This window comes from Taudactylus pleione, unplaced genomic scaffold (genome assembly GCF_031769625.1).
Source record: "Taudactylus pleione unplaced genomic scaffold, aTauple2 ptg000125l, whole genome shotgun sequence".
Taxonomy (NCBI): Eukaryota; Metazoa; Chordata; class Amphibia; order Anura; family Myobatrachidae; genus Taudactylus; species Taudactylus pleione.
The window spans coordinates 3689291-3704282 of record NW_028284527.1 but is presented as its reverse complement, the minus strand read 5'-3'; the positions used below and the strand labels follow the sequence as shown (position 1 = coordinate 3704282).

Here is a 14992-nt window from a genome sequence, read left to right as displayed (position 1 = left end):
TCTCTGGTGGATGCTCTGTCCGTCCAGTGGACGTTCCGGTTTGCTTATCTCTTTCCTCCGTTTTCCCTTCTTCCACGGGTAATCCGGAAATTCAAACAGGAAGGAGGAACGCTCCTGTTGATCGCTCCCGCATGGCCCAGGCGGCACTGGTTCTCAGACCTTCAGAGTCTGTCCGTGGACATTCCTCTGCGGTTGCCGCTACGACCGGACCTGCTGTCACAAGGTCCTTGTCTTCACCCGGACCTGACTCGGCTGTCTTTGACGGCGTGGCTGTTGAGACGGCCATGTTAAGGTCCAGGGGGTTTTCCAGCTCTGTGGTACAAACTATGCTAAGAGCTCGGAAACCATCTTCTGCAAGGATATACCATCGTGTGTTGCATACGTTCTTCCAGTGGTGTCGACCAAGAGGTTATGCCCCTCAGGAGTTCCGTCTGTCTAGAGTGTTAGCTTTCCTACAGGCGGGACTAGACCATGGGCTTCGCCTTGCTTCTCTGAAGGTGCAGGTGTCTGCCCTGTCAGTCTGGTTCCATCGTAGGATTGCTGCAATCCCTGATTTGCGCACCTTTTTGCAAGGTGTTCTTCGAATCCAGACGCCTTTTGTTCCACCGGTGACGCCTTGGGATTTGGCTGTGGTCCTGAGGGCTCTCAGGGACCGCCGTTTGAACCACTGGGCTCAGTGGACCTTAAATGGCTGACAGCTAAGACAATTTTCCTTCTGGCCATTGCTTCGGCCAGACGTGTTTCTGACTTAGGGGCTCTCTCCTGTAGACCCCCTTTCCTGATTTTTCATAGGAACAGGGCAGTGCTGCACACTCGTCCTGAATTTCTTCCCAAAGTTGTTTCAAGTTTCCATATCAACGAGGAAATCGTTGTGCCGGCTTTTAACTCGTCTGACCTTTCAGTGGATGAGGCAACTTTGGACGTTGTGCGGGCCTTAAGGATTTATGTTGACCGCACTTCTTCGTTTAGGAAGTCGGACGCCTTGTTTGTCCTCTATGGTTTCTGTAAAAAGGGTTGGTTTGCTTCAAAGCAAACTTTGGCAGGTTGGATTCGTATGGCAATTTCAGAAGCTTATCTTCATGAAGGCCTCCCGGTTCCATCCTCTGAGAGGGCTCATTCCACTAGGTCTGTGGGTCCTTCGTGGGCAGCTCGACGTGGTGTCTCTGCAGTCCAGATCTGCAAGGCTGCCACGTGGTCCCTCTGTCCATACCTTTGTGAGGTATTACGCGTTTGACACCTTTGCCTCTCAGGATGCTTCCTTCTGGAGGCGGATTCTCCTTTCAGCGCAGGAGCGTCCCCACCCTTAAAGGATACTGCTTTGGGACATCCCCAAGGTATCCTGTGGATACCCTATGGACCCTGATGTAGAAAATGAGAGATATGGTAAAAACTTACCTTTGTTATCTCTATTTCTACGAAGTCCATAGGGTACTGCAGATGGGCTTTACTCTGGTCACCGGTTTTTTCCATCTCCCTCTGGTGAGAATGTGATTCTTGTGTGTGTCCAGATCTTTTCTCTCTCTCTTCCTTCTCCTCCTCCGGCCTATGGCTTGGTACGTAACTGAAATGCCTTGCCTCGGGGCGGGGTATAGGAGGGGGACCCTAGTGCATCCTGGGAGGCTGAAAACTTAACTCTATGGTGCCCAATGCCTGACGTCATCACCTATACTAAGGTATCCTGTGGAACCCTATGGACTTCGTAGAAATAGAGAGAACAAAGGTAAGTTTTTACCATATCTCATATTTTTTGTAATTTGTGAATTTTCTGAAAGTGTGGAAGGGTCATTCCATGCCAAATCATCACAAAAAAGGTAACTTTTCAAGCCGACAGTTACAGATTTTCATGAAATTTGGTAGGATGATAGACGACATAAAGTAACTTTCATATGTAAAATATTAGCCCTCAGTGATACACAGTGCTGATTGCCGGAAAAAAACGTCTGACTTTGGGCTGTTTTTTGCTGTTCGGTCAAAACCGGCATGTGTGAAATAGCCCTAATAGAAAGGATTTACCCAGGAGACAGTGTACCATGATGCTCCACTAGAAAGGCGAGTCAAGAAGTTAGTGTAAGGAATGTGCCATACTATGTGTTCTCTCCTGAACTAACAAGTGTAGTGAGAGACACCGTATTATGGGGCCCATTTATCAAAGTATATTTGAAGTATAATCCCCGAAAACACACGTTTTCGGAGGTTTATTTCAAATATTGAGTATGCCCCGGATGTATTGTGGAGGGACTGCGCTGTGATCCCTCAATTACCGCTGGCAGCCACATAGCCCATAGGTTTCTATGGAGGATGCGATTCTGCCAAATTTACCAATATCCGGAATGCGATGCATTCCAAATATTGGCCTATGGGCTACACCATGCATAATTAGCCGGCGGATGGATACGCTGAAACCCTCCCCGGCTGTGCATGCGCAGCAGCCCCTGCACTGGCCGGCAGCTCTCTGGAGACATCGCAGGGATGGGCTCCTTTCGGAGCCCGTGTCCCTGCATGTCCTGGATGATACATCCGGCCGCTATGATAAATTGCCAATCCTCTCTGCTAAGTGAAATAATATTTTTAAAATTGTCTATCATCGCAATTTATGTTTCACAACTCATTTTGAAAATGTTCCATATTTCTATCTAAGTCAATCACTAAAGAATATGCTTCATTATAAGGTATCCCTCAAGTAAGCAGCTTCTGATACAACTTGTGTATCCTACATGGAGGCAGTTACTCCTCACTCTAGCCCTTGGCTCATGTGCTGGAAAGACAAAGCAGTGTGACATGATATGCAATGCTTCAGATTTCTTATGCTTTTGTACAAAATCTCAATATTCTATATTATTTGTCTATTGGCAGAAAGCTTCTTGATCCAGGATTGTCACAGGGATCTAGGCAAACAATGTTCCTCAATCTTCTATTCAAATCTATGAAAGCGGATGTTGTACTGAGGCGGGTAAAAGCATTCGTGAAGAGATTATTGCAAGTTACCTGTTGCCAAAAGCCATCTTTCATCTGTGGAGCCTTATACCTGATATCTGAGATTTTCAAACTTAAGCCAGGGCTGAAAATTTTGTTAGATGAAAATGGGGTATGTATCATATAATCTGTAAAGGAAAAAAAATAGACATTAATTTGTGAAACGTGTTCTAGGTGTGTGTATACATATACATCAGAGGTACATATGCGTCTTCTGTGTGTTATTCTCTCCTGTATTGTTATATGTTCCATTCTGAAAACATACAAATATATTTAATCTCTACATCTCGCAGTGTCTCGCACTCTTATCAGCTCTTGGAGTTATGTGCTTTGTTAATGATGATGCTACTGTGGGCAGTGGTTTTCTTACGAACTTCTAATATAGAAAGTGATTTACAGCAGGTGGGGCCAATTGGCAGGCTAACCCCTTCCCCCACCACAGCCTTCTGGGATGCAGTCAGGAAACGGACGGTCGAAATGCCGTCCACCGGCTTCCCAACTGTCATATCCCAGCAGGGTACTAATGATAGGTGTCGAAATCCCGACGCTTGTCATTGTACCTACACCGGGAGCCCGGCATACTGAACAAAGGTAAGCCGGGCACGGACAGCCGCGGGGTTTTTTTAGGCACTTGGGGGGGGGGGGGGGGGTGTGTGTGTGTGTGTAAGGGTTATGCACTTTGGGGGGGAAGGTTAGGGTTAGGCACCCCTAAGGGAGGGTTAAGGGGGAGAGCTCGAATTAGGGTTACTTACCTTAATCCGCTGTCGGGATCTTCGCCCCTGCCATGTGGCCGGCGGTATAACATACTGATTCCCAGCCTTCTTACTTTTGAAATAAAGTGTAGCCGTCGCCTTTTTAAATAATTCTATGGGTGCTGTTGTATAACCTCATTTTTTTTTAATAGCTTTTGGCATGATTGTTAGAAATATCACAAATCTGAGAAGGCTGTTTGTATTGTCCAAGGAAAATGATGAAGAGGAGCACTTTCATGACTTACCCGATGATGATGATGGTACCAGTATCCAGGAAGAACAGGAGAAAGAAAATAATAATGGTGACAAAACCTCTGAAAATGTTACATCTGCTTCATGGATACATCAGCAGACCCTCCAGGGTAGCTATATATCAATTTATTTTACGTTCATATAGTTGAATCCAAAGACAGGGAAAGCTGGAATGCAACATAACCTGGTTTAATAGCAAATATTTGTTAATGTGTAGGTTATCGTGAAGAAGTGGGTCATCCTGGGACACTGGGCCTGATTCCGAGGTTGTAGAAAAGCAAAAAAGAGCATGTAACAGTGCAAGGGGTGCTGTATAAAAAATACATTCTGTGGTGCCAGCACTAAATAACGTGATGTTGATTTCACTAAAGGCACCAGATCCTATAGTCTTTGCTTATGAAAAAGCTTCAGACGACTGGGCCTCTAAGAAGAAGATGAGAATTAATATATAAAATGTTATCTCAAGTTTAAATAATTATGAGGTCAGGGATTAAAACATTTTATTAGTGTGAAGGCCCCCTCCCGGCTACTTCTTGATGCCACCCGGTTGGAATTTTTTTTTCCGGGGAGAACACTGAGCATGAGAATTAATCACTTGTACCTTCGTGCAGCTGCACAGCTGTGTTTGTATATACACCAGGGGGTAGATTCATTAAAGCTTCTAAAAATGAAAAGTGGAATAATTGCCACTAGCAACCAATCAGATTCTTGCTTCATTTTTATTGCATTCTAGAAAATGATAGAATCTGGTAGGTTGCTATAGGCAACATCTCCACTTTTCATTTTTAGAAGCTTTAGTAAATCTACCCCATATAGCAGAGTTTCAACAAACTCCCCCATAACAGTCCAGGTTTTAAGGATATCCATGCTTGAATCTGAATGGTTAAATCAAATTGACTGCATTACTAATTAAGTCGCCTGCGCTCAAGCATTAATATCCTTAAAACATGGCCTGTAATGGCAGAGTTTGGGAAATTCTGCCTTGAGCGTTTTTGGGGTAAGGATCTGTGCTTGGCCCTTAGGTACAACGAGTTATAGGTGTGCTTTATTTCTCTGATCATTATTAATGTTTAAGGGCCAGGTCCACATTAACAGTAGCTTATTACTGCTTTACTTGCTTAAACATTATAGCTAGCTGTCCTCTTGCTGAAGTGCCTGATGTAGCAGCTGAACCTATGCCCCAGCGATCTCTGTGAGAGTCAATTCATATGGTCATGCTCACCTTACAAAATTAGTTACTTATTGGTGCTGATTCCTTGCTTCCAGCTTAGAATTTGTGTAAGAAATGATGTACAGTTTGACCTCTTCATGCTTTCCTGTAGTTACTTTCCACCAGTGCTGTAACGTATACAAATTATACACAAAATACTTGATAGTTACAGGGCCATATTCAATTAGCCACGATAACTATAAGTTTTCTCTGGTGAAAACTTTTCACACCTTTCGCCCGATTTTGCTGCTTTTTGTATTTTTGCGCACTCCAGTTTATCGGGCAATCCTATTGCAGAAGGCGCGATAACTGATTCGCCCGATAATTCTTGCATTAAAGACTGGCGAGAAGTGCAGATGAAAATGAAGAAATCAGCCAGTACCCCAAAAAAGGTAAACTAAGATAGGGGAATAGTATAGAAATGGCTGTTTATATGCATTTTCTATACCAGAGAAAATTGGGGGGTAAAATGTTAGATTAATTAGGGGTACATTAAAATAGGTGCAAGTATATTTTTGTGTCATTTTATGGCACTTTAAAAAAAAAAAAAAATGCACCTGGTGCACTTAACTGACAATTGTTTATTTCTAAAAACCGCTCAGAATCTGTTGGGTTTTTTTAATGAGTGAATTAAGTGAAGAACATGTATTTTAACTTCTCTAAAATTATTTCATAAAAAAAAAATATATATTTTTTTTACTGGGGCTGGCTATGTCGGTGTTTGTGTGCTGCACAGTATGCAGTGGCGCCCATTGCTGGGGGGACATGAAGCATCAGCTCCTCTCCTCTGCGACTTCGGGATAAGTAGCCTATTTTATTATTTAATTGCCATTTATGGTCAGTGCCTTAGTGAGCGTGGGGCCTGCTAGTTCCACTTCTCAGCACTGCACACCGCAGTGGTTTGAGGGTGTGTGGCAGATGAGACAATGGTCGCGGAGCTTCCGGACAGTGATGCATGGTCCCTGTGCAAAGATGACATGCAAATTCGTAAAGCGACGGTGTAATGGTTAGCATTACTGCTTCACAGGATGAGGTCGTGGGTTCAGTTCCCACTGGTGCCCTCACTGTGTGGAGTTTGTATATTCTCTCTGTGATTGCGTTATTTTTAACTTGTGCTCAGTATCTGGTTAAACGGCCATGTGGACAGCTGGACTCAGGGGCATAGTTTGAAGACTGTCAGACGGGAACCAGAGCCGCACAGGCATCAGGAGGGGTGCTGAAGGGCATACTTGAGCCGGAGTGAGCTCAGGTCCTGAGCCGGTTTGTAACTGACTTATTGACGTTGATGGCACTTCAGCGGGAAGTTCAGCTTCGCGCCTCAGCATTGAATGCCTTTTCAGCGCCGGGACTTCCTTCCCTATCTACTGGTGGGGTGGTCTCTTAAGCAGTGCCTGATCCTCCCTGGCTCCACACCAACTTATCTTAAACTTTTTTGGGGGATCCTCTAGTGCACAAACGCCTTCCGTCTGCCAAGAGTTCAGCGGACGTCTCGGATTCAAAATTGTAGGAGGGCGAGATTCCGGAGGACGTGGTCCTCTCTGAGGTTGCGGACTTGGGCTGTTCCTCAGGGCACAACGTTGCAGACCTCATTATGGGCGGTTCGGCAGCCTGGACTGATTAGAGATTGCCTCCCCGACGGAGGTGGTTGGCCAATTTAAAGGTCGACGCAAGGTGTTCACTTTCCCTGCTTCTTCAGATCTTTCGGATCTTGTTGACGAGGCATTGAAATTGCCCAATAGAAGGTTTTATGTCCTTCCTAAATTTGCTCTCTTTATCCACTCCCAGCAGATCATGTGACTAAGTCGAAACTGTCTCCTGAGGTGAATGCCCCGGTGGCTTGCTTAGCTCAGCATATTGTGCTTCCGGTGCAAAGTTCAGCGTCCTTTACAGTTCCTTTAGACTAGAAATTTGTAAGATGTCTTGCGTCTATATTTTTGGATTCCGGTATGGTTATCCGCCCCTCACTGGCCTCTGCATGGGGCCAAATCATGGAGACTTGGGTCGACAAAATAGTTGCGGCCTCCATAGGGTTTTGTTCTAGGATTCCTTGCTGGACGTAGCGGAGCAAATCCTTGGCGCTGCAGTCTCTGTTGCTGAGGTTGTGTACGACCATGGGTCTCTGCTACGGCTTTTGCCGCTCGGCGGACCCTTTGGCTCTGCTCTGGGGAAGCGAATTTTGAATTCAAGCGTTCCTTGAAAGCTCTTTCGGGCCTGAGTTGGATGCTATTCTTGTCCAAGCCACTGCTGGGAGGAGCACTTTTCTTCCTGAGGCTGCCCCAAGCAGCAGGCCCACATATTTGTGCTCATCTTTTCAGGGAGTGGGGCGCCTTCTTAGTGTTCACTATAGGTTCGGCGGTAGGCAGGGTGCCGGACCTAGAGCAAGGGCACTTCTGCGTGCGCCCAAAAAGGGCGTGGTCAATGAAAAGGGGCGTATTTTAAAGTGTCCCCCTTTAGCCCGGCACTTACGGACATGCCTGGCAGCCACCAAGCGCCGCGATCACTGTGAATGGTTGCCGGGCGCGGCGTCCATTCACCGGCGTTGACCGCTGCTCTGCCGTTATCCCCACCCGCGGGACACTGCGGCCCGCGGGTGGAGAAGAGAACCCGAAGGCTGTTTCAGCAGGGCACCACTCTGGAGGGCAGGGTGCTTTCTGCCCTTCAGAAATAGGGCGCGGTGCCCCACTGAAACAGCCTAGCGGGAACGCTACTGTCTAAAGGACTACCTGCCAGAGGTGTGTCTTCCCTGCAGGCGTTTTGCGCAAAAGGGCTGTTTTTCCAGGACCTATAGATGCTCAGGAGCCAAGGCTCCTGGGACACCTAGCGCCTGACAGGAGTCTTCTTAGGATGACTGAGCATCATTTTGAGGGGTTCATTAACAACCTCTGGGTCCTCCACCACAGCATTTTGTCGCCACCAGTCTTCCCCGCGATGCGGAGAAGAGTAGCCTTAGACTAGGCTAAACATTCTCTGCTTTCCGAAGGAGTTATTGCTTCGGGTCCAGTGCTCCTTTCGGCTGATTTGGAATCCGCGGGCCTTAAACACCAGGCTTTGGGTGGACCATTTTCAGATGGAATCTCTCCGATCTGTAATCTGCGTCATGGAAGCCAACACATTTTTGGCCTCACTCCATGTCCGGTACACCTACCTTCAAGTTTCTATTTGGGCAGATGATCTGTCCACCAGCACTCGTCTATACCTGGCTGGTTTTCAATCATCTGCTCTTTGGTTGATCCTTGGTCACACCGGCTTGGGTCATTGTAACCATGGCCACAAGTCTCCTCGGTTGGGGCGCCGTGACATTAAGTCTTCGACTTCAGGGTTTTTGGTAGTCATTGGAGGCTGCCCTACCGATCATTGTGCTCAAGCTCCGCGCCATCTGTCTAGTTCTCTTGGAGGCCCAGTCCGTTCTGCCTGGCCAGCCAGTTCGAATTCAGTCAGACAACGCAGTAGCAGTAAATCAAGCACCAAGAGCGCGGCTCGAAACCTGTTTCGTTGTACACTTACCACAGTGTCTGGGAGATCTATATCAGGTAGTGCGGATAGCGTGGAGTTCATGTTTCGAGGCCTCGCCTTTCGGGGGGGGGGGTTTGGCATTCCTTCAGGATGGTTTGTAGGCCATTTTCCGGCTTCCTTCCTTGGAGGTGCAGATTTCAGCACTGGCTGCTTACTTCCAGCTGCAACTCACCCTTCTACCAGTGGTTTCGACTCTTTTTTTTTTTTTTTGCACTGTTATGGGGTCAGCCACCGTTCCGTCCGCCGGTAGCTCCGTGGGATCTTGACGTGGTCCTCTAGGCTCTCAAACAGGCTCCCTTTTGAGCTTTTGGATTTAGCGGACCTTCAGTTCATTACTTGTCAAGTAGTCTTCCTTATAGCTATTGACTCAGCTTGGCATGTTTCCGAGTTGGGTGCTTTGTTCTCTGTACGTTTCTTACTTCCCAACTGAAGGTGGTTTCGACTTTACACTTGAGCCAGGAAATTGTCTTTGCGAAATTTCCTCCATCAACATGATGGTGGTTATCTGGCTCTATTAGAAGTAGTCTGTGTCCGGCAGATCTACTTAGATGGGACTTCTTCCAGACAGATTGACTGCTTGTTCTGTACGACACCCAGAAATGGGATTGGCCGACTACAAAGCAGACCATTGCGCGTTGGATCCACTCAGTCATCACTCTGGCTTAATCCAGTGCTGGACCAGCACCGGACCGGCTGTTGGTGCATTCTACACGGACAGTGTCGTCCTCCTGGTCAGCGTGGCGCGGGGCTTCGGCAGCACAGCACTGCCGTGCAGCCACCTAGTCCTCTGTCCACATGTTTTTACAGTTTCAGGTTTTTGCCTCCTGCGGCACCCACTTCAGGGGTACAGTTCTCTGGTCAGGCAGCCTGAGTGTTCCCTCCCCTGGGGGTGGCTGTTGAATGTCCCATGATCCAGTGTCCCCCAGCTATGATGATAGAGAAAATAGGATTTTTGGTTACTTACCGTTTAATCCTTTTCTCTGAATCAGGCTGGGGGACACTGCGTTCCCTCCCTCACGCTCAGTCGTGCGGTGGTTTGTCCTTCAACAGTTTCACTGGGTTACTGCTTCTCCTTGACGGGCTCTTATAAAGTTGTTCTGGCCTTCTGGTGGTTGCAGGAGGAGGAGCTAATGTTCTTTAAAGTTACAGTAGTTAAGTGTCAGCTCCTGTCACTCAGCAACAACCCCATGGTCCAAGGTCCCCCAGCCTGATTCAGAGAGAGGATTTTTGGTTACTTAACGTTGAATTCTTCTTATATTTTTTTCACCCCATAAATGACATGTCATTATTGGCCAAATTTAAGCTAAGTTTAAAAATTATTTTTGCCTAATTATTTATTAAGGGTAGTGTCCAAGGGGTTCTGCACCAAGTCTTAACATTTTTACCCCAAAATTGGTTTCTACTTCAGGTTCCATAGGGTATCCACAGGATACCGTGGGGTATAGACGATGGTGGCAGACATCCAGACACCACAGAGTTAAAAATCTTCCATCCTCCCAGGATGCACTGGGGTCCCTCCTATATTATTATTATTATTATTATCCTTTTATTTATATGGCGCCACAAGTGTTCCGCAGCGCCTTACATAGTACATAGAACTAATAAGTGAACAAGAAACAAGTAACTTACAGTACATTACAGTGCAGGACAAGGGCACGACTTATATACATTGCTGAAATAGTGATTAAAGCACTCACAATAAGCTGCCGGGAGTTGGCGGTCCCGTGATAGGTGCCCTAATGGGGAGTAGAGAGTAGAAGAAAATGTAAAGAGAAGCACATGAGGGAAGAGGTCCCTGCTCATGAGAGCTTACATTCCTATACCCCGCCCCCGAGTTCAGGCACTCAGTTTTCGTCGGTGCCTGGCCGAAGTCGGATGCACTGTACAGAGTGGGGGTCTCTAAGGCCCCTGAAGTTTTTCAACGCAGCTGTGGCTGCACACCTAACGAGTGAACAACATGGACAGTCAATTCTGACGTCCACGTCGTCGCTCCTACACCCCGCTGGTACCAGAACGCCGGTACTGATCCGGGGATCCTGGTGGGTAACTGGGGTCACAGGTATAGTGGTGACCCCGGTTGCCCGGACTGTGGCCGGTCTCAAGGGGATTGCAGGTAAGCGGCGAGGTCCCGCGGCGGGTCCTCGCCGAATAACACAGTCCTTAGTCCCCAGGTAGGGGGCTCCCTGGGGACTGGCTGCAGTGTGTACCAGGCTACTGATCCCTGCGCTTCCACTACCCCCCTGGCACAGCGGGCTGGACAGAAACAGTAATGTCCAGCGTCCCAGGGGTTAAATGCATGCCAGGGGAGCGCGCTTTCCCTGCTCGGCAGCCGGCACATCCCCCGCTGCACACGGCCTCTCCACTGTGGTTAGGCATCTGCATGCGCTCCTCCCCCGGACCAGCCTCATTTCTGCTCCTCGGTGGCCATTTTCTGAACAACTTGGCAAGCGGTGCTGGACGCTGATAACGGCGGCATCGTGGTCTGGGTCCCCCCGCATACCTCTCCCCCGGTGCAAGGTCAGTGTATGCAGTGCTGTTTCCTACCAGACTCAGGTCTGTGTAGTTGATAAAGCGCAGATAGTGCAGGTTTTTTTGTATTCTGCATTGTATGTGACTTAATGCTAGCTGCTGCCTGTTACTTTCACAACTGTCAGTAATTTTTTTTTTTAACTATCCCTTTCTTCTCTGCTAAAGCCCTTGCGGTGCAGTGTTGCAAGGGGGTTATTGCCTCACTATACAGTTTATTGTGAGTGCGGTTGTCACATACAGCTCCGGGTCACACAGGATGTCTGACAGTGAGCTTGAGTTCTCCACTCAGCTTAAGTGTACTATATGCTTCTTACCACTGGCAGAGGGTGATGGTAACTCTGATGGGTTATGTACGGCGTGTCTTAGACAGGCACAGCCAATTTCTGTCACTGCACCTGTGCAGAAGCTACCGTGGGCTTGTTTTGCTAGGCACTTACAACCCTAGTGGGCCAGCTGGCGACACCCCCTGCGTTTCCCCAGATGGGGGTCTCGCATAAGTCTATGGTGTCGTCCCCTATTCAGGGGTTCCCCAGACAGTTGGTAGTACCTCAGAGTTTCCCGATATCGTCCCCTCAGGTCATCCATGAACCTGCGTGAGTCGTCATTGCGGCCGCAGAAGCGTCAGCTGCAACCTCGGCGTGATCAGGATGATGTGACGACAAGTGACGGTGAGATGTTGGACCTGTCGGAACCAGACACTTCCCGTAATAAAGAGACGGAGTCTAAGGTCTATATACCAGGCCTCATACGTGCGGTGTGCACGGCCTTGATTATTGAGGATGATGTACCTCCTGTAGCCAAATCAAAATATCCCTTTTTCAGGGATATTAAAGGTGGAAAACGCCCGGTAAACGTTAACAGCCCCCTAGATGTATGGCGGTGGCATACCCTTTTTGCAGAAAATGTATTTTTCAAAATGGGAGACCCCGCCACGAGTGGATTCCCACGTCACACGTCTAGTAAGAAGTGCTACATTGCCGATACCCTCCATGTCCTCCTTAAAGGATCCCACAGATCGCAAGGTGAAATATGTCTAAAATCTATGTATTCCCTTGCAGGAGGTGTGTCCAGAACGGCTATGGCCGTGTGCTGGGTGGCTAGAGCCATGGAACAGTGGGCTGATACCCTGGAGGCATCCCTGCACCCAAACTTGTCACCTGAGCAGGTGAAGTTGGTGGGTAATTTAAGGGACTCAGCTACCTACATTAATGAGGCAGCGTTAGATATGGGCTTGCTTCCGTCTAGGATCTCCTCGGAAGGCTCATTGTATCCTGTGGCTGCGGTCTTGGAAGGCGGATGCTGATTCCAAAAAGGGTTTGGAGGGTTTACCCTTCAATGGAGAAGTCCTATTTGGCCCTGACCTGGACAAAATTGTGGCCACTCTAGCAGCAGCTAAGTCTGCGTGTTTGCCATCAGCTACAGTCCCATCAGGGTCGGGTTCTTCATCCTTTCGGCCCTACAGAACGCAGAATAAGTCCAGGGTACGGTCCTTCCCAAGAAGGACTGCCGCTAAGAAACCTGCAAAGCCTAAGAAGCAGGCTTGGAGTACCAGACATCCTCCTCCCAAGTCCGATGACAAACCTTCGGCCTGACGGGACGGGCCTCTCTTGGGGGACCCCAAAGTGGGAGATTGACTTCTGAAATTCGCCCGGAGCTGGTGTCTGACGGCCTCCCAGCCGGTTTTTCACCACGTGCCTTCCGTCCAATCAGGACAAGGCCCGGGAACTCAAGAAGGTATTGCACTCGATGCTCCAGAATGGAGTTATAGTGCAAGTTCCTCAGAAGGGATTGGGGTATTACTCCCAATCTTTTCTGGTGCAGAAACCCATTGGGTCTTACCGGCCAATACTCAACCTCAAATCCCTCAACAAATTTCTGAGGGTTCCTCGGTTCAGGATGGAGACCCTGCATTCCATTATTTTAACAATGGAACCTGGGGATTTCATGGTGTCGCTGGATATTCAGGATGCTTACCTGCATATCCCTATTGTCCCAGCACACCAGTGCTTCCTCAGATTTGCAGTGGTCAAGGACCACTTCAAGTTTCAGGCTCTGCCCTTCGGTCTGGCTACAGCACCTCGGCTGTTCACCAAAGTTATGGCCGTCATGGCAGCCCACCTGCGGTTGCAGGGAGTCCGCCTCTTACCTTATCTGGACGATCTCCTGTTACTGGCGGAGTCCTCAGAGAAACTTCAGCGCCATCTGCAACTAACAGTCTCTGTATTGCAGTCTCTCGGCTGGCTGATAAATTGGTCCTCCCTGGTACCATCACAGAGGATGCTCCATCTAGGAGCTCTTTTGGATTCCCAACATCAGAGGATCTTGGTGACGGGAGAAAAGATCTCTGCGTTACAGACAAAGGTCCGTCTTTGCCTGCAGAGTCGCCGGGTGTCTATTCACTCGGAAATGAGGTTACTGGTATCCATGGTATCCATGTTCGACATGGTGGAGTTTGCCCAGTTTCACTCAAGACCTCTGCAGAAGCTGATCCTCTCCGGATGGAATGGGTCGCCCCAAAGGATAAAGACACAGACTATGGTGCTTTCCCCGGAGGTGCGATTATCTCTGGCCTGGTGGCTACAGACGGCTCACCTGAACAAGGGGCGCCCCTTTTGGAATGGAGACTGGGCCCTTCTGACGACGGATGCCAGTCTCCGAGGCTGGGGAGCGGTGATGGGTCCACACTTCTTTCAGGGAAGGTGGACATCGGTAGAAGCTGCTCTTCCAATAAACATATTGGAACTGCGGGCAGTATTCAAGGCTCTCCAGCAAGCAAGACAGGTCCTGCAAGGAAAACCTGTGCAGGTACAGTCGGACAACGCCACCACGATGGCATACATAAATCGCCAAGGAGGGGCTCGCAGTCAGGCGGCTCTGACAGAGGTGTCCCGCATTCTAGTATGGGCGGAAAAGCATTTCACCGCAATATCAGCAGTGTTCATACCAGGAGTTCTCAACTGGGAAGCAGACTTTCTCAGCCATCAAGACGTGCATCTAGGAGAGTGGTCTCTTCACCAGGAGGTGTCAGCTACTGGTGAACAAGTGGGGCCTTCCAGAGATAGATCTCATGGCCTCACGACACAACAACAAACTGCCAATGTTCGGGTCAAGAACAAGAGACGCAAAGGCTTATCTTGTGGATGCTTTGGTGGTCAAGTGGACCTTCCAGTATGCGTACCTCTTCCCTCCGTTCTCCCTTCTTCCTCGATTGTTACGCAAATTCAAGCAAGAAGGCGGCACGCTACTGCTGATTGCTCCAGCATGGCCCAGGCGGCACTGGTACACGGATCTTCAGAGTCTGTCAGTGGACACTCCGCTGTTGTTGCCTCAACGTCAGGACTTGCTATATCAGGGTCCTTGCCTTTATCCGGACCTGAGTCGGCTGTCTTAGACGGCGTGGCTATTGAGACTGCCTTCTTAAGGTCCAGAGGTTTCTCCAGCTCGGTGGTCAACACCATGCTGAGAGCTCGGAAGCCTTCATCTGCCAACATCTACCATAGAGTGTGGCGGGCTTTCTTCCAGTGGTGTCGCACTAGAGGTTATGCTCCTCAGGTGTTCAGATTGTCCAGAGTTCTGGCCTTCCTACAGGTGGGTTTAGACCAGGGTCTTCGCCTAGCTTCCCTGAAGGTACAGGTGTCTGCACTTTCAGTGTGGTTTCATCGTAGGATTGCTATGCTTCCTGATGTCCGCACCTTTATGCAAAGGGTGCTTCTTATTCAGCCTCCCTTTGTTCCACCTGTGGCACCATGGGATCTGGCTGTGG

The 14992-nt window shown here is 48.7% G+C and overlaps 1 protein-coding gene across 2 annotated transcripts in view; it reads left to right on the top strand.

Moving 5' to 3' along the window:
- CEBPZ (CCAAT enhancer binding protein zeta) overlaps positions 1-14992 on the top strand; it is a 48530-nt gene that overhangs the window by 10111 nt on the left and 23427 nt on the right. For both annotated transcript variants that reach the window (XM_088472496.1, XM_088472497.1), the window contains 2 exons: positions 2854-3085; positions 3937-4087. In XM_088472496.1, the coding sequence (XP_088328622.1) occupies positions 2854-3085; positions 3937-4087 (383 nt within the window). The remainder of the gene's footprint in view (positions 1-2853; positions 3086-3936; positions 4088-14992) is intronic.